The sequence below is a fragment of the Anopheles nili genome, chromosome 3 (assembly GCF_943737925.1).
Source record: "Anopheles nili chromosome 3, idAnoNiliSN_F5_01, whole genome shotgun sequence".
NCBI lineage: Eukaryota > Metazoa > Arthropoda > Insecta > Diptera > Culicidae > Anopheles > Anopheles nili.
The window spans coordinates 74,492,233-74,512,654 of NC_071292.1; the positions used below are offsets into that span (position 1 = coordinate 74,492,233).

Below are 20,422 nucleotides of genomic sequence, written 5' to 3' on the forward strand. Positions count from 1 at the left end.
CAGTGTAGTGCCAAGCGCTAACGCTGCTTCGTTACGTTATTGTTTGTATTTCATGGCTCACTTCTCCCGGTGAAAAGGCCAAACAATATTTGGTGGCTTAGGAATGAGCCCAAGTATAGTTTTCTCATTCACTGAGTGTTCGCACCACCGCGTCTCACCAATTCCAACATAGGGTAGTGATCTCTCTAATGTGTAACCCTTTACTCGACTTTCCCTCAAGTAGGTTTGTTTATTTTTATCCACTTCCACGTACCAGACCTGATGGCTTTTGTGCCTATGATTCGTTGCTTGGGGGTGTTTCTAATTGATCCAAGCCGAGTAGAACTGTCCGTAGTGGCATTTGCTTAGAGCATCGTTTGTACGTTTTCGAGTGTGTCTAAGTATCGTCAGTTAAGAGTGATTGATATACTCTCGAGATTGCTTTTTCCCGAATATATAGATTGCTGTTTTATATATATTGTTGAACGAAAGATAACCACCACCACAAACGTCTCATACACACAACGAATGCTTGAACCCGTTCTTGCCTCGAACCTTCCACTGCACCTAGCACTCTCTAATCCATCCCTTAGCATATCGCCGCCACGCTTCATCGTGCAATACTGCCGTCACGGCCGAAATGCCCTGATAGGTGGGGCAGCTGCCATTAGAACGAGCGCACGCTTTTAATCAAAATTCAAAACCCCCAACCGTCATTGCCAATTTATGCTGCTGAACGTCCAACGCGGAAGATTTTGAACGTAAGCAAATCACTTCCACGCATCTTCTTACGAGTTCCCCAACGTCGATGATGACGCACTTGTTTATGAGGGATCTATTTTTAAACAGATACGTCTTCTGAGCGCATTTCGGAGAAATAGGTGTTATGATCAGTGATCAGGAACTGATAAATGCTCTCTGCACCTAGGGCGACGAGACACGATCAACTCGTCTTCGCTCGCTTAACAACATGCGTACTCAGGTTGGGGATAGAGTTGTACTTTTATTTACACCAAGCCAGATACCCGGCCGTTACTGGTGGGTGGTTCTGAAGGGCACAGAACACGCGAGAAGCAGCAACATATGATTGGGATTTAAATCGTTGATGACGCGCATTTTCAGGGTCGAATATGAAGGCCACGTTGATCGTTGATCCATGCGATTTTTTGTGATGGTGGTTTTGAGGTTCATTGCTAAATTGTCAGTAAATTATTTATTTTCATTTTATCCATGCAGGCTCATTATGTCTTGCATGAAAACCCGCGCGAGTAACACGTGCGTGGGTTGTTGACATATTACACCTTCCATAAATTGGGAAGTGAAGTGGAGTGTTATTCAAACACGTTTTCTACTTTGGTATGAGTTGTTTATTTTTCTAGGTGGAATGAAGCAACACCTGTCGTGAAAACCGTCACCATTATCCGGTTTCATTGTCATCGGTTTTCAATAGATCGACGAATATGAAATTCCTTTTATCAGACTAGAGTAAAATTTATCGAACATACTAGTTTTGTTCGTAGTCTCTGTTCATTTGCTCACTACTCGTAAGACTGTCTTAATTTTTTGTCAATCCTTGTAAATATTAAAAAAAAATAACTTATTCGGATTGCGTACTAGTAAGAGGTATGGATACCATGAACATGGCATGTGTTGCGTATTTGTTTACCTATGTTTAATGTACAAAGTACAGAAAACTAGACTGCAGCTCTTATCTCTATGACGTTATCTTTTTTCTTTTCGTTTTAGATGTCGTATAAATCCTGTTAGCAAGAGAAAAAATATCTATAACGTCATTAACAACCTACCTACCATTAAAAGGCAGAAAAAACGTGCAAGATCATGTCTGAACCACAAAGTATCACCGATGTGATTGAAACACGACGAAGATCACGCTCGAAAACACCTAGCATCGTCCAACACGTTAGTTCTGAACGCGATGTGAACGGCGCAGAATCTGGCCTCCGGAAGGTCAGAAAAACGCCCGCCGTCGGAACGATCGAAGAGGAGGATCCATCGGTCGTTAACGCAAAGTCTATCCCGGGACGAACTACTCCGTTGCGAAAGATTCGTGTCGTCACATCCGATTATTCTTCGGACGATGTATCACCAGAACACGTGCGGCAGCTGGCGGGGGCCATGGCAGCCAATGCCAATACGCAGTTGGCCAAGATGAGTGGACAACAACAGCTGAGCCAATCTGCCGTTACCACCACCACATCGACGACAACTACGGAGCAAACGACTGTCATTCTTGGCGGTGGTAAAGAGAAGGTAAACACGGTTCAAATCACACACACCAGCTCGAGTGGAAACGATCGAGGACAAGAAGTCCTTTCGACGTCACCGAAGAAAGACGCCAGCTCGGTGAAAACGGCATTAGGGAAACAGGAAGAGGTTCGCACAACAACGAGAAGCAGTAAAACATCAGTTAGCACAGGTACCAGTGTGATTCGAACCAGTACACCCAAGTATGCCGCTCAAAAGATGCATTCAGCAAAGGTGGTCCTCACGCCGGAGGAGCTGCAGCAGCATGCTGCCTACAAAGAGTACCTGGAAGCGGGCGAATACTGGAACAAGTACCCGAAAACGGACTACACATACTCGGAGCTGTCGCCGCATCGACGAGAGGTAGCTCCAGGGTTAGTTGCCATGCCCAACATGTCCCGGCCAAGCCTAAACAAACATGCAGAACGAGTGCAGACGATGATCCAGCAAAACCCAGATAAGGAGGCGTACATTCGCGAACGGTACACCTCGGCCCGGTCAAGGTTCATGCGGTCCGATCCGTACGAATCCACCGACGAGGTTGACGAACTGCCAAATTCCTCCCGCTACAACAGTGGTCAACGGCGTCAGCAGCAGCGGATTACCATCGAACATCAGTCCATAGTTAGCCGGTTCTTTCTGTCCATTGTCACTTTTTGCTTTACGTGCGTTGATACTGTACGTAGCGTTTTTCGTCGGCGAGAAGAAGAGCATTTGTATTACACGCGCATTGAAGACGAACGAAGTATGGAGACATTTACCGCAAATCATTCGCAACGTCCGCCATTATCGAACTAATTTGTCTTTGTTCTGGTTTTAGGTTTCCTTGTTCGAGTTTACGGTTTCGTATCGTCGTTATTCATTAACGTTTTCAAGCGTATTTATTTGCTGGTATCATCCGTATTATTTTTGGACGCCTGGTTGTTGCAGACGTCCGCAGCAAATAGTGATCAACAGCAAGCCAATCAACGGAAACGCCGTTTTCTGTTGTTCCTGCTGATGTTGTTGCCTTTCCTGTTAATCGGAGGTAAGTAACGATCGGGTTTCCTTTACAAGATGTTGGGAATTATTTTATATTATTGAAGGCGACATTCTAAACTATTGCTTACAATTATGTGAAGCATATATTTTTAATTTTAAAATATAATTGTGATTATTATGCAATGCACGCTCTAGTACAACTGAATGAATAATGATTTTGCATTGTATTAGCGTTATTATTAATACATAATTTTTTCTAACCAAATTCTATCTGTTGCCCTCTTTCTCTCTCTCTCTCTCTCTCTCTCTCTCTCTCTCTATTCCTATTTTCTACGGCGATTCCTACATTCTACAGGTACTCTTCTTTACTTAGATCCTTCCGCGCTGGATACGTTTCGCGCGAGACTTTCATCAGGTTTACCAAAACTTTCCGAACTGAAACTTCCAAATCTTCCCGACATGCCACAAATGCCAAACCTATCCCTTCCCGAGTTCGACTCGGTCAAGCACTACGTTGGCGATCGTTGGACCGACATGTCCTCGGTGGCAGAGGTCTGGTTCGATCAACTGAAGTTTGTTTATCTGAATTCGGCCGATGCCGTTCGTCAGCTGTGGGCGGAAGGGCCCGAGGAAGCTTGAGTATGCGAAGTCATCTAGCGCATTGACTTTCATCCCTCCTTTCTGTTAGCGTTTTTTTGCCATCGCGATTTTCAATTAATACGTTAATATTAACTAAGTTTAGTCAGGACATAATGATGGGTACGTTTATTGGTTTGTTACATTGATATTTCATGTCTGTAACATTGTAAGGATGAATCCTTTCTTTTTTATACACGCATAATTCCAACAAAACACATCTTATAAAAAAACATCACTTTTATTGTCATATTAAATTGCCAATACTGTAAAAACATTTCTCTATCTTGTTGTTACAATATTCTCTGAATCAATAGCAGTTGAACCTAGAAATAAACAGAAATATGTTTCAACACATCACAGGCTTGCAATGTTTTCCATAACCCTACATTATTTGTACTGAGATTTCAACTATATCATCAAGAGAATGGATAGAGGAACATGCAGGATTCTAAAGAAGAATAGAATTAATTCTCGTTCAATTATCGAAGCCTAATACCGTCTTTTATTTCTGCTCTTGCAATTCAAAATGTCTGGTATTCTAACCAGGTTGTCATTATATTAGCAGGTTCGTCCTAATTTCCATGATTTCTGTATACAGCATTTTACGTTATAAAGTTTCTTTGATACTATTTTGTCACTAAGGAAAGTTTACATGTTATGCTCCTTTAACTTTTTATATATTATTCGCGTTTTCATATCGCCGATTGGCACGTTGAATGTAACCAGAGAATAAAAAGCTAGCAATAACAGTTTTAGCTAATTGAAATAAAGGCTAGCTGGACAAGTTTTCGTTGTCCACAGATAATCTTACGTCTCTGTATTTAATTAGCTTTTATTTGAGTAACAACTGTTTTCGTCGCTGTTTTTAAAGACTATTAGCATCCACGAAATTATCTCGCGATTCCTAGGAGAAACGATAACTTTTAGTAGCAGGTAAGCATAGTTTTTCTCTTCTTTTTTGTACTTTGTGTTCCTAAGCACATTTCTATTTTCTTTACAATTCTTTGAACTCTATCTTTTTTAATGTGTGTCGTAAGATTGAATGTCCGTCCTCTATCCTTCTCTTGTATGATATTTACCAATTATGGGATGCAAAAAATATTAGTATTTCTGCGCGCTCGAATGATTTTTATGAGCATTTTTTGTCATGGCAACATTTTTTTGGTCGATACGGCGAGTTTCAGTGAAGTTTTGACGTGTTTGCAAGCAATAACAAAATAATCTTAAAACCTTAGTTGATTAGAGAAGGTTAGAGGCACGACATCTTTATTACGCGCTTCTTCCGTCGCTTCTTTACGTGTTTTATTTCGTCTTATAATAAGTCCATGTTTCGTGATTTCAGCGTACCTGTTGGCCGAGGATGACCAAACTATTGTATTGCCCGCCTCCTCCCGTGCCACGCTGGCACTCTCCTCGATCTCTAATATTCTTCCAGCAACTATAAAAGATTCGGAAATGAATATAAAATCACTGTATCGCTACATTGCGATGATGAATCAGAAGCTCTCTGACTCATCAGTTGCGTCACTATTTCCGTCGTTTGGCTGGCTATCAACTCTCACATGGCCCTGGTCGTGGTCATGGTTATGGTCGGGATGGAATGCAGATGCTAGACACGGATCCATTAATCGTGAAACGATTCGAAGTACCCTCCAGAACACGCTCAGCAAGAAAGAATTCGACGAACTAATTCTCCATATCGATGCGTACATCGACGGGGTGATGGAACAAAAGTATGCTCTTAAAACTGAATCCGCGCGGCAAATGTTCGAAACGGGCAGACAAATTACCCCCGAGATAACCTTCCATGTGGCGCAGGTTATCGAAGAAAGCTTGAAGTCGTACAACTATCAACTAACAGACAGCGATATCGATAAAGTGGCAGAAAAAGTTCGGCAAGCTATGCTCACAAGCTATCCGGAAATGTTTATGAAACAGTCGAAAACCGAGGATAAAGCTACCCCGGAAGGAGGTAAAGTTAAGCTCTCAAAAGAGTACGTATTGGAAATTCAGCGTGTGGTAGAACAGCAGATTACTGTGCATAATAATCAGTATCTCATCAGTGGGCCCCAACTTGAGGAACTTCTTACACAGATTCTATCCTCGGACCGCCTGAGTACCTTGATTGACGAAAGGATCATCATACATCGCAATGCTGAATCCAACGAACGTGTCACAGATGTTGATAGCCAACACAACGCCCTGGTGGAGGATTTACGGAAGGAAATGAACGATATTAAGGCGCACTTCAGCGAACAGTTGCTGAGCAACAGTTTGCAGTGGGAAGAGCGCTTAGAAACTATGAAGCAAAACCACGTTCACTTCAGCGAGCAGCTTCGGCTATACAAGCTAGAAAACAACGATCTCTATCAAAAGCTGTTGGCTGATATTGACGAACGTTTAAGTGCATTACGCGAGGAAAAGTACGAAGGCGTAAACAAGGTTATCAGAGAGAACATCATTACAATATTAGGGCTCAATGTGAAGCAAGACATCGCGGAAGAGGATCTTCGAGCATGGATGAACGGCTTGTTTGTTGCTCGGGATCATTTGGAGCAGCGACTGGCGGAAATTCAGGCACGAGTGGATGTAAATGCACGTGAAGAAATAGATCGAACCGCAAGTAGCTTGATGAATCAAGTCGGCGAAAAGATTCATGCTGAAATTGAGATCCGGATGGAAGAAGCGCGTCAGGCTCAAATTGTCGCTACCAGCCAGACAACAGTCAGCCCAGAAACTACGTCATCTGTTAGAAATAAGGTTAGGACCACTTCTAGTTTGACCGAGGACGACGTGAAACGTATCGTTCGAGATGCGCTAATTGTTTATGATGCCGACAAGACCGGCATGGTGGATTACGCTCTTGAATCCGCCGGGGGGCAGGTCCTCTCGACTCGATGCACAGAAAGCTATCAAGCAAGCTCGGCCGAGCTTCGAATTTTCGGCATTATCCCCATCTGGTATTCGTCCAATACACCGCGAACAGTGATTTCTCCCACAATGGAACCCGGTCAGTGCTGGGCGTTTCAAGGGTTCCCCGGCTATTTGGGTGAGTTGCATAATTGATTTTTCTTTTTTTTCCATTTTTGCCTATTTTGTTACATATAGTTCATACATAGTAGGTCGATTGTCAATTGTTTTCATTCGTTTCATTAATGTTTCACTTTTGCATTTTTGGTTTTGGCTTTTCTTAAATTTCCGTTTTCTTCATTTTTATTATTTTTTCGCTTGTTGCGTACTATTGCCGTTCTCTTCATTTGTATAATAATACAATTTCTTGCAATTGTATAATAATACAATATTCATTTCTTGCGTTGTATTTTATTTTTTATGAGTTTCTCATTATTTTTGTTTGTACGATTGATACTGCCATACTGCCTCACTGTTGCTTATTTCTTCTCTTTTACTTCTAGTCATACAATTAAATACTGAGGTAATCGTGACTGGCTTCACGCTGGAGCATATTTCCAAACTGCTTGTTTCGAACGGATCAATTAGCTCTGCCCCACGGCACTTCACAGTTTGGGTAGGTTGTCGCAATTTCAAATATGATTTTGTTGCTCTGGAACGAATTTTAACTTATTATGATGAAGTGTTGATTGAAAATGTAGATTATAAAATCATTCTTACTATCGCTTAGAGTGGTTAAAATCTATGTTGTTAAATTCATTTCTGGCATACAGTTTATTGACTAATTCTCTGTACTAGAATAGATTCCATTAAAAAAATACTAATAGTAATATTAACTGCATAATTTAAGTATTTCTTTTCATGCAAATCCTGAACTATCTGTTCTGTTCATCATTACCATTACACAGGGTCTGCTGGCACTAAACGATCCCGAACCTGTCCAGCTAGGCAGCTACGAGTACCTGGACAAAATGGGTACTAGCGTCCAGTACTTCCCGGTTCAGAACCAGGGCTGGAACCAACCGCTGCAGATCGTCGAATTGCGCATCGAATCAAACCATGGCAACATCCACTACACCTGTCTGTATCGGTTTCGGGTGCATGGAGAAAAGGTTTAATTTTTGTTCCTGCTGCACAACAAACCACAGACAAATAAGGAAAGTTGCAATTGCGAGTTATCGATAGCTGATTCGGTACTGTTTCGTTGTTTTATGTGTATTTATTATTGATCTTAAGTTAAGGTTTTTAATACGCTCCTCCGTATGTGTGTTACAGTTTACGCAATGTGTTTGTTCTGTTTTGTACGCCTAATTTTAATGTATCATAGGTTTTTTCTTCTCATACGTTGTCGTAAAATCACCTGCAATTTATACCATTGATTATAGCTTAGGATGCTGTCGTTGCAACCATTCGTGTTGTTCTTTTGTTTAATAACGATCATTTTCTGTATCAAATTCGTGCTTATTTTTGTATAATTTTTTTATAAAAATATCGACTGGATGTTAAATACCAAAAACCAATAATAATGTGTTCGATAAACACACCAGTACCATAAATTTAATGTTATTATAATAATTAACTTAAAAAATAACTTAGGGCACTAAGGATATTTTTTTAAATTTTTCTTTTGCATGCAATTCGTTCCTAGAAATGCAAAAGGAAATTTATTAATGACTGCTTAGTCCAACTAATGAAAGCAAACCATATGTTGTGTTTAGTTCATTGTTTTAGTTTGCACTAACGACGGCTCTAAAAGGTTTCAAGATTTTTATTTTATATATTTTTAAAATTTGTAACTTTTACGTTTATCATAACATCTATTTTTTGTGCTTTTTGTGTATGAATAACACTAATGCATCTTGTCAAATTCTTAAGTAACAAAATAAGTATGATTTAGATAATTTGTTGATTGATATCATCGTCCCTTTAATTTTAATTATTCAATGAATGTCCATTTGTGTTAATATAAGTATCAATTATATCGCTGTATATGGCCTTATATGCAATAGCAAATATAACGAGCTTTCGTTAAATTAGATAATGACTAACTGTAGTTACAATTAGATACAAATTATCAGTTTTTTAGTTTTTTTTTATAAAAACGAAATGATGGAGAAAAGGAACCGCAGTTGCCTTACTATCGAAATATGTATATCTCTTGAAAATTCTCAATATTACGGTTTGGCAATATTTTTATATGAAGTAATTAAATCAGATTAGGGACCGTTTTATTTTTTTGTTTACAGATATTCTTCATTCCAAATCAAAATTTTTAAATCGTCATTCCCTCAATTGAATCATTAGGCGCAAGAATGTTTCATTGACAGGATTTGTTGTATTATTTTGGAAAGAAAATTATAGAATGAAAGTAGTACAAATTTCGCAGAATTAATTAATATTTCTCTACATACTTGTTTCATTCATGAATTGGCGCTTAAATATCACGGCAGTGTTTTTTTGTGTAACTTAAATTGTAGTATGTTAAGGAAGGAGATTGAGAGTGCCACCAAACGAGCAAGGCGATAATAAGTGTAACCGATGAAACTACAAGAATGGGAAAAAAGGTATAGCATTAGAGCATTTATAAGATTTTTTTCGCCATCTTCGTAATAAAGAATAACACTGCTAGAATACAAAAGCATAGGAGATTGGTAAAAACAGGCTCTACTACATGACAAGTGTATCTGTTTGTCTCTGAGAAAAAAGCTGAAATTTTATGACAAATGTATGTATGCTTCAAAAAGTATGCGAGCACATTCCGAGTCACAAATTTTAGCCTCTCATTTGCTCTTTCATCCCCATAAAGCTCTTTTCCCTTTTTTGTTCCTTTAATCCAGATTCCATCTGTTGTGCATTTAAAATAAACGTTGCCCCTACCCAAACAGCTCACGAGTGATGCCGGGAAAGCAATCTCGGCGGTGAAAATCAACCAAACAAAAAATAAGAAACGAAAGGCGAAGATTATGCTAACAAAACGAAAAGCAAAACAAATAGAACGGAACCCACCCCACCTGGGCGCAAAAAGTGAATGCTTAATGTAGACGGCGGTGTGCTCTACCCGGAGGAGATTATCCTCGGGGCACTTGCGGGAGAATAATTGCAAATGCAGAACAGGAAGCGGCTACTGCGGGTGCTGAGGTTAGCATTCCCGCTCGAAGCTACTCGTTGCGCGTTGCTTCATTGTGCAGGACTTTTAACTAGGACGTCAGCACTAGGATGTGTGTGAGTGCGGTTCCAGAAGACCGCAACGCATCTCGCAACTAGCCATGGTACTGTTGCTTCCTGCACGGCTGCAGGTTAATTTGTGAACTGCTTTCGCCCTTCCACGTCAGGCAGCGAGAATAGTCTTTCCATTTTTGGGAAAGAAAGAAAGTGTCAAAGAAAATTATCTTTCATACTGCTGCTGTTGCACTGGAGAGTGAAAAATGAGGGCTCAACTCTTCGACTCCTCGTTCTGCTATGCGACATTAGTGCAGCGTGCTGTTGAAGAAACCACCCGCATACTGCGAGTGGCAGCTAGAGCCTTGGTGGGGATGATGGTGATAAAAGGTGAAGGGGAGAGTAAGGTGACGGGCGCTCGGAGTGTAAAATGAATATTTCATTATTCAAATGCTTCAAACGATTAGCTTGGGAATGGAAGCGTCAACGTTAGTACCGTTGCTGCAAAGTCAACCGCTTTCCCTTTCGTTCTTGGAAGTGCAGTGGCGAATGATTGCATAGGATTATTTTAATTAACAGCCAGCGATTCTCCCAGAAGCAAACACCATGAGCTCAGCTTCATCGCGATTCCGCTTTGACTTGATGTCAAGTTGATTATTTCCTCATTAATTGTGCAAATGGTTATATCTTTTTGCTTGCTTTTTTATTTTAATACCTGCGATTCGTTAAGCTCAATTTACTACTTCTAGTTAGTAACGAAGAGACGCAGCCGTAGTTACCAGTCGAATTCCGTTTTCGCTCGAATATACTTCCACCCTCTTTGGCCTTCAATTTTTGACGTAAAATCTGATATGCGTAGCAGACTGTGTTGAAATGTTAATCCATTCTCGGTCAATGCTTCATGCTTCGACTATTTCTTTCTTAACGAAATTCACTTTGAGACCATTCTTGCGGTTCAAGCAGAACACAGAAATACACTTCAAGCAGAGCTGAAAAGAAAGCTGGGAAAAACCGGATAGTGTAGCGGAATGTGCAACAATATTGAATCAACATTATCATCGCTCTCTTGATCTGATCCTCATGAACCGAGTCCTCCGGCGAGGCTGATTGGACGCTAAGAAGCACCGGCCTTGAATGACGATGCAGGCGTACTCCATCGTCCTTAATGCGTCGAGGTTCGTATCGGTTTCTCCGTGCTCGATTTGGATGTAGAAATAATATGGCTTGCTTATCTTTTTTTTCCAGGAACATTGTTCGTGGGTAATCGAGTGCAGTCATTTCACCGAGAAGAGCGCTCACGTGAAGGCCTACTGGACCCCATCTCCAATTCTTCAAGGAAGACCCTACCCTACGACAATTTTTAAACGAGAGCAACAAAGGATGAGAAAAATCGTGCAACTCGAGTACAGCTTGAAATACGCAATCAATATAGCTTAAAATATATGGAAGAAGCTAATTTTAAGATAAACTATTAGGATATTTTATGCATAGTGTTTCAACCGTATCCTCCCCGCAACAAACGCAAAATTGTTCAGCGAAATAACATCTCAATCGCATTATCAACCGCGCTTGGCCGCCTCCTTCACGCGCCCCGACTGATAATATTTTGGAAATTTAAATTAGCTTTACTCCGTGCTCCCTTTGACACCTTAAAACTAGCGTAACAAAGAGAGAAACAGTCATAGGGAAAACATTGGGGCCATGGCGTAGGTAGGACGAACGTCAATTAATGCTAATATAATTGGCCCCGGAAGGAACCCGCTCCGAAAACGGATGAAGAGACGCGCTTTTACCGGTGCGTGGTAAAATTCTATTCCGCTCGAAGGATTACAATTTTCGCGCTTTTTAGACCACTGGAAATGGAAAGGGAGGCACTTTTGTCTTTTATAAACGATAAAATGCTTCACATAATTTCGTTCGCTAATGTTTGCCCATCGTTTAAACGTATATATGTGGTGTGACGTAAGGCCACACTAAAGTATTCGTTTTGTTACATCGCTACATCGTAGCATGGTATCGTTTCGTAGGACAGATTGCGCTTTGATTATAAAATTGTCCTTCCTTTCGCGCTAGTTACAGTCCGACTAGCGAATCCTATTTAACAGGAAAGCAACGAGATTAAAGCCTCATAATATTTTCTAATTTTACGTCTCAACGGTGCGTCGTGTTCGCCTTGCCGCTGTCCAGGTGTCCATGAGCGGCATTTCCATCGTGTACCAAGCATCATGCTCCCGAAGAGGCATCGTATTTTCACGCATTTATCCCAAGAGGCTCTTTATTTGCTCTCTCTCTTTCTTGCTCTCTGTTGATGGAAAATGAAAACTATTCGCGAGAGCCGATCTCCAACTGGTTGTTGTTTTGTATCGATTTTTCCAACATTATGCGAGAGTATGAGCATGATGTTGCATGTTTGTATGCGTTGAAGGCTCTCTCAAGTCAGGTCGGAGCATAGTAAGGATGTCGTTTCTGACTCAGTAGGCTGTGTTTTCACGAGAGTGGCTCACTTTCCTTGCATAGGAGTGCGTTCAGTAGCGTGTAACGAACAATAGGGAAAGCCAAAGTAAAAGGAATCTGGCTAGCCAGAGGCGAAATGTTTTTTTTTGGAGTAAATAAACACGTTATAACGAAAAGCGTTTATCGCAAGGAAATAGTCGAAAGAAATTAAGATTAGGCTAATGATAAAATATTACAACAAGACTAGAAAGGGATTGAAAAGTGTAAGAACCTTGTGTACATAACTAAATAATATTGAAAATGAACGTACAATCAATGTATCTGAAATTAAATGGAACTACTTGTAACATGAATTGATGAATTGGATACTTTTTTAATGAAAACAATAAAATAAATCAGCTGCAAGCTTTTAAATCTTATAAACATTCTGTGGTTTACTTAATTATGACGTTGAAAATCCGACTTATCGAAAGAAAAAAATGCCAACCGGATCCGAATATCTACTTTTGGAATTTGTAACAGGAGCGCAGAATGTCCAGGAAGCTACACAGGCCGGTGCATAAGCGCATTCGATTTCCTAACACATCCCAACAACCGCCTCGAGCCATGCTCGCGCCTAGAGAGCTCGTGCAGTTCGAGACAACCAAAAACGCTCGCGACGACGATTTTTTCGAGACCGCAAAACGGTGTCCAATTTGGATTGAAGTAACAGGAGCACAGGGTTTAAAGAGGTTACAGCTGGTATCAGGCCCCGGAGTATAGTGTCATCTCATTTGCTCTCACGCATCGTTACGGGGGTTTCGGATGGGCCATATCAATCGTGCCAAAGCGAAAAATTTGCGTTGGAGAGACAGAGCGCGACGATGTGGTTCTGGAGCTCATTGCACTATGAGCTACGCGCATCAAACAGAGGTCATTTTAAAAGTGTGCTTGAATTTTACAAATCTCCCTATTGGAGTGCTCGGAAGCTTGTTTTTGGTAGTAATTCAATTAGTTTTTTGATATTTCAAGCAAGTTTCAACATTCTTTACGTACTTTTGCGTTTAAAACGAACGCTGTGGCTTATAAAGCGCAATTATTTTGCATGAAATTATGACCTTTCAATTGTTTTCATTACTATTTCATAGTGCGTGGGAGTGGAGAGACCCGTATCAATTTCGATGGCATGACGCACATTTCTCCTGTGTGAGAAGAAACGGCTATACTCACGATATGTACGACGGACGGGATTGGTTGATCATTCATATTAATTGTTCAAAATACCACCTTGCTATCATTATCTCTAATTGGTTCATACAACCTCTCGTGCTATCACGAACCGCGGCGATGACGGCGTGTTCATAAGCATCTCGTATCTTATAGCGGTCCTCATCATGGCGTGGTCATCAATTTGAAACAAGTACTCGAACTCCAAATTATTTCAGTTGAAATAATTTATTTTTCCTCATTTTTCCGTTGCTCTGTTTTCTTTTATTTGGGAACGTGTTTATTGTGAGCAATAAAATCACCCACCATAACGTGAATATAGTTGCAAAATGTCCACCTTACCATTATATCACGTGTTTCATCCGGCTAATTGTTCGCATTTCCATCCACATTTTCCTTTGAACGTATCGCCGGCTCAGATCTCTAGTACCCGTTTGGTGAAAGAGAGAATCACACTCAAACTCACCGTTTTTTATCCGTTTCTCACTATCTGCGTGCGTTAATGTGAACCAGTCCTCATCACAATTTCTTCAGTTTGCCACTCGATTTGGCTCACGATGGGAAAACTCGCTCCCAGCTTCTCTTCGCAGGGAAAATCGGCCTCCTTTCGACAACATGCAATCGAGGATAGTTTTCCCCGCTCGAGAGCGATGCTCCACTCTCACTCTCTCTCTCTGTTTCTCTCACGTAGGAGCTTACTCTCATTAGGTGCGTATCTGACTCTCTCACGCTGTCCCTTTCGTTCTCTCTGCGCGATAAAACACAACGTTGAACGGTATCGTGGAAAACACGGCACAGGCTCAACATTAGCTAAGCAGCCGCCCGCGTTCTCGCATTCGTCGTCGAGCGTATCGCGTCCGTTTTATCTCGCTATCGCCAGTCGTGGCCACCACGCGAACGACAGCAGGAGGAGGGGGAGGAGAAGAAGCAGGACGACGCCGGCGCATCTTGCAGCACCACCCCCTGCCGGCTGGTCCGAGTTTTCCCGCCGCTTTCCCGACCCGGTCAGCCGTCCCGACGACGGGCTCGTCCCAGTGACCCCCTCATTCCGTCGTCCTTCCCGTTTCGAGTTAGCGAGTGTGTAAGAGAGCGCGAGAGAGAGAGAGAGAGGGGGAGCGAAAGTGACGCGAAGAAAGCAAATGAGAAGAAAACAGACCACGGGAAAACGACCGGGTGGTGCGGTAAAATGGGAAAAACGTGTGCGGGAAACGTGAATGTGCGTGCATAGACGGGAAGCGATCGCCTTGCTGCCACTCCAAGCTCCCACCCCACCCCGGTTGCGAAAGAGAGTGAGCAGCCGTGCTGTGTGAAAGAAAAAGAAAGCGAGCCAAAGGCGAACGCGCGTGCGTGCCGAAAAGAGAAGGTGAGAAAAGTGTGCGTACGTGCAGGAATGGAAGTGAAACGAAACCCCGACAACCGAAGTGCCATCACTGTCAAGGGGGACGCATGGTGAGGTCCTTGTCGCGGCAAGGACAACCCGCCAGAAGGTGGAACGGAACGGAGTTTGTGGAGCGTGGGGGGGGGGGGGGAGAGGATGGGGTGGTTGAAGATGATTTCGTAAATTTGGGCGACTTTGTGCGACGCATAAACGTTTGTGCGGCGTTTCCGTCGCGAAATTTCTTCACCTCCAACCAACACACACACGCACACCCAGACACGCACACATGTCTCGCGAGTCGGCGTACCGTCGCATCCTTTCTTCCTCCACTTCCCGCTTCGATGGGGTAATTTCTTTTGGTGGAAAACAGGGAAAAGCTGCAATCGAACGGTTTCGTCTCGTGCCAGGAATTGTGTCTGAAAATTGAGCTGTTCAAGGTGTTCGATGTGTATGTGCGTGTTGGTGTGACACTTCTGTCGCTCGCTTCCTACCACACATGGCCCCTATCAGCTGCCACTCCTCTACGACGATCAGTGGAGCGAAGCGGAATGGAAACTCGCCACGGTTAGCAGGAAAGGAACGCTCACTTCATTAAGCCGAGGCCGAGCCCTGCCTTTCCGGTTTCCGGCGGGGGAGAAAAAGAGCCGCAAATGAAGAAAAGCTTCCCTGTGAGGGCCAAACTCAACACCAACCCTTAATTTCCCTCTCACACGGGAATTTCCTCCCGTGTTCCGTGGGGCAAACGAATTGGGCGGTGTGCTTAAAAGAGCGCCAACGGGAGGAAGTGAATCGTGCCTCCAAAGGACATGATGGAGTGAGTTACGAGATAACACTGCTGGAATGCGTGTGTTTGTTGGAACAATGCTATCCTGCTGCCTTACAGTACGTGGCTCTGCAGCTGTTTGATCGCGTAAGGATGAGCAACCAAACGGGGATAAAATGGGGCTGTGAAAAAAGTGTTCTCCTGAAACTAGGATATCTCTCTTAAGCCACCAAATTCGTTGTTGACCGATTTCAACAATCAGCTTGAGTGTCGGATGTCCTTAAATGCTTGCAGCGCTTGGCATAAGCGTGGCTTTTCCGAAAGCCCAATTCCATCCCAGTACTAGCGGAAAGGACACCAACCATCGAACAGATTTTCCCAGTGTCCCCACGGGGAGTGTTTCTCTCTGTATTCGGCTCGAAAAAAGAGAACCGCTGCTCGAGGTTATTGCGAGAATGTGCGAGAATTTTCCAACGCGTGTACAACTTTTTCTACAGCGTTCTGTAGCATGAAGCAGCCAGCGTAAAACAGAGCGAGAGTGCAGGATATGGTTATGAGAGCGCGCGTGTGTGTATGCGGGGCAAGAAATGATTTCCGAGCACACCGCTTTCGAGGTTGATCGAGCGTGAAAAGAAAAGCCTACGGTGTGAGAAACAGGAGGTCCCCATAGCCGCCAGGACGAGCGGCGTTGTGATGTTTACGTGTGTGGCTGTGTAGGTGCGATGGTGGGAATAGAAACCCTCCTTGCCACGCGCGCGCACCCACACACACACACATACAGACACACACGCACGAAAAATCGTGCACGGATGCGTGGAAAAGTGAAGGTGAAACGCAACGTAATCCAACCGGAAAACCGACCAAGGGGAATGAAATGCAAATAGGGATAGTGGCAGGAGAGGAATAAATAAAAAAAACGCATGTCAATCTACAGCCGTACACCGTACGTATGTGTGTGCATCGAAGAGGCAGGATTTGCGAGGATGCAAAGAGCGTTAGGTACGGGCACAGTAAAATATACGGGATTTGAAACGTTCCTGCAAGCGTATCCTTGCGTCCAGTCAGGGATAAATATTGCGCACTCGAAGCATTGAACGTGGTATTGTGCATGCACTGATGAAAACGTGTGTGTGTGTGTGATTATGGGGTTTTTGTTACAACAATAAATAACTTGCTCTCGATCGTCACCTCAAATCGTTTACATTGTCAGCAGGACGAGCGAACAGCGTGTTGTTGGAGGATGTTTACGAGCCCTTCTCGAACGCTTCAGCTGACTCGTTATTATGTAAAGTAGTGCGTGTGTGTGTGTGTGTGTCGATAAGCTAAGTAAGTTCTCCCCGATCCAGTTCATATCGGTTGCCAAATTTAGTGACGAGAAACAAGAGCCACTGGAATTCATCCTTGAAGCAGAGGAGCCGTTCCGCAAGGACACACCGGAACGGCAACTACTGCTTCGATCGTACGGTAAAGATGGTGACAATATTCTCCCTCAAACACACACAAAAAAAGATCGTTTGGCTCAAGTGTCTTGCGCTCGAATGTGAATGAGTGTACGGCTGCTGATTCGTCGACGTTCAAATTAGAGTGAGATATATTTTTTTTTCGATCCGCTTGGTATTTTATACTCTCCCTCGACACGTCGAGCGTGTTATCATACCCGACACTGTGTGCTTTTATGCCGTGAGGCGATAAGAGGGTGATTCCCCAACGCTGGGCACGGTAGCTATGAGTTTTGGGGACCCATCTGCTGAAGGATATCGGCCGTGAAAGTCAGAAGGGCCGTTGACAGTGTATCTGTGCGTGCACACGTGATGGCAGGCATTGTCCGAACGTCTCCCAGGCGCCCTTTGCAGACTATCGGTAAGTAAACGCGCCGCAAAGCCGACACCTTTTATCTTCCTCTTTTTCAGGGTGTCTTGCACTCGAACCGAGTCGATAAGCTGAGGCAAAGATTTAAAGGGATTTTTACGGTATTGGCCGTTGACGCCCGGCACGATGACGTGAGCCTAATCCGGTGACGGATTATATGCCAGCCGTCTTTCCCACTAGTTTTGGGGTTTGAGAATTAAGATTCCAACGAAACCGCGTACTCGCATGTATGACTTCTTCTAACACGTCGGTTCTATCGTCCATTCCAAACGCAAATGTTAAATGTTGGCTAACGTTTCACTCGTGACTAATGTGACTTTGATCGAACTAAATCAGTTTTCTATGGAACCAAATCAAAGTGGAAGCTAAAAATAGAAAGTCTCAGCTTACTAACCCCGCAAAAGGGTAAACGAGATAACACATTCCATACGTCATCGCAGAAACAGAAGCAATGAGTGAGCTTTGGATAGGCTGTATAATGAACATCGCACATCGTGAACGTTGCTTCCGGCATTCTAACACGACCGGACGAAATAATTGCTTAAAGCCTGCTGTAATACGAGCCCCACATGAATGCAGACTGGTACCATTCTGACTGGCCCTTTTGTCCAAGGTAGTTCCACCTTTTTAACCCTTGGCATGTGCGACTAGGGCAGTTCGTTCCCGCTCATCCTGCCGACATATCCTATTCGAGCTTCTCTCCCACCCCCTCATATCGACCAGACGGCCAGGCGACTAATGAAAGCATTGCGCCTCCTCCCTCAATATTAAGTGTCACTGCGGAATCCAATTTGTGGCACACATACACGTCCGGTGGGGTCGGTAGGATGACGTACGAAGTACGCTGGGTTCTCTGATGGCCCGATGCGGGTAAGGATAAAATCAAATCTATATTTTTATCCGCTTTACGATCCGAGTCCCATGCCAGTTTTCCACTTTCCTGGACGCTCCACCAAGGACTCCTCCACGCGGGACGTTTTTCGGAGCCTGGCTTGGGGGGTGGTGACCATTTTGTGTAAATAATCTCGCACTCCAGCCCTCGTGCCTTGAGCTCAGCTGGCACACCGATCCGATTTGTGCCAATCCGGGGCTTGTGTTTCGCATTTTCCGTCTCCATTTTCCGACCGCTCGATGTGTGCAACTCCTCCGAGGAGCGATGGTATAATGGATTGTGGAACTAGTGAAACAAAACCTTTTCCAGACCCATAGAAAGAGGTTGGTTTTGGGGGACCAAAAGCCCTCTTCCCGGACCTGCACTAGTAGCCTTCCTTTTCGGCTGATAGAGATAGGGTTAGCAAATGTAAATCTGCTCATTTCGGTCTTAATGCTCTGGTACCGCCTCTGTTGCCGATCGACTTCGTCGGGCCGTCGTCGGTGCCTCTGCATGCATAATTGAATTATAGCCTGTAACGCTATACGTTGACACTGTCCATGGTGCCCTGGAGCGGACTTCTGTGGTATCTTCTTGTGGCGTTTAGTATCTCTTCTGCTGGTGCTTTCGTGCGACCGATTGACCTTAGGGTGGTCGAATGGTAGACGAATGGTCACCTCATTCCACCCAAACCACTCCCAACAGCCAGCGCCAGCGGGTCTCCGGGACTTTGCACACTCTAATTAAGTTATTGAGGGCTCTCGCCTGCTCATGGAGCTCGTGTGCGAAGTGTCTTCAATCTTAAGGGCGCTTACGGTACCAAATGAGGATCGTCTTCAAATGAGCCGAGAGTGCGCTTGAAAAGAGGCAATAAAATTGCTGTGAGGCTAAACGGCTGGCGTGTGATCGAAACGAACTGAAAACTACCAAACAACAGTTTAAAACGCATTATGTTTGAACATTTCAATCGGACTACAACCTCGTTGAATTGTAAATTCGTGCCAGCGATCCATTTATGCCCATCCGCAAATGTGCCAACCATTGCCTGTCCGTTTGAGTTCGTTCCATCGATTGCTTGTGTCATTCTGAAATAAATTTTCCTGAGCCACCTTGACACGATTTTCACACAATGTTCACGTGGCCTATAAGCTCAAACAAAATGCTTGAGTCTTATTGAAACACGGAATAGTATTCACCCTTACATAGTGGACAATGCAGAAACCGGGGGTGTAGTAAAATGGCGTCTTCCGATTGTTCCGAGCATTTGAATGCTCTGCTGTGCATAAATGTCACCTGCTCGCAGCAACATAATCTCCCTTTTTCCTAAGATTCTCGCTGGCGTTCTAAAGGCGCTCGACCCACTAATCTCCGTCATCAAGCTTCTCAGATTCCCCGGCTCTTACAACCCCGCTGCACATCCCCAAAAATGGTCACCCAAGCATGTTTAGATTGCCATGTCTTTGCTGCGAGTGTTTTCTTCGCACCCGTGTCCTTCCGGAAGGATACGTCAGCGCAGGCTCAAGGATGTTTATTATTTATCGGAACACCCCAAACGCGTCACAACCCACCATTAGGGAGGGCGGCAACTGCTGTTGCTAAATGTCTCATCACCGGCCTCGGGCTACATGTGATGGGAAAATGGCCCCTCCATCCATTTGGCCCGTTGTTTTGCGAACTCTGCCCCGGAAGCGAATGGAAAGCGAGGTGGCATGCGGGTTCTTTGTCTCAGCACAAGTCCTCGTACCTCGTAATAGGCCATCAGAACCCATTGTTTGCCACCCACGCTTCCATCGAGGCACGGTGCCCCGGGAAGGGCTTGCCATTTGGGTCAACCGTACGACATTTCGCTCCCGGGGTTCGGAGGTCATCTGCAGCCTGAATCCCGTTGGTGAGCTAAAGGTGAACTTTCTTCAACGTAATTCCGCACAAGATTGATGTTGTGGAGACG

The 20,422-nt window shown here is 43.7% G+C and overlaps 1 protein-coding gene across 1 annotated transcript; it reads left to right on the plus strand.

Annotated features, from left to right (window-relative positions):
• The first annotated feature begins 1,818 nt into the window (after nt 1-1,818).
• LOC128723658 (klaroid protein) lies at nt 1,819-7,892 on the plus strand. The gene is made up of 5 exons (XM_053817420.1): nt 1,819-2,989; nt 3,065-3,271; nt 5,207-6,913; nt 7,278-7,390; nt 7,683-7,892. The coding sequence occupies exons 1-5, from the start codon at nt 1,819-1,821 to the stop codon at nt 7,890-7,892; spliced, it is 3,408 nt and encodes a 1,135-aa protein (XP_053673395.1).
• Nucleotides 7,893-20,422: the final 12,530 nt, after the last annotated feature.

What these genes read in the sequence shown, in the direction of transcription:
- LOC128723658 (XM_053817420.1), top strand. Translation starts at nt 1,819, where the DNA reads ATGTCTGAACCACAAAGTATCACCGATGTGATTGAAACACGACGAAGA. An exon ending in GCCTTTCCTGTTAATCGGAG is followed by an intron (nt 3,272 to 5,206) that starts GTAAGTAACGAT and finishes TCGTGATTTCAG; the next exon opens with CGTACCTGTTGGCCGAGGAT. An exon ending in AGGGTTCCCCGGCTATTTGG is followed by an intron (nt 6,914 to 7,277) that starts GTGAGTTGCATA and finishes TTTTACTTCTAG; the next exon opens with TCATACAATTAAATACTGAG.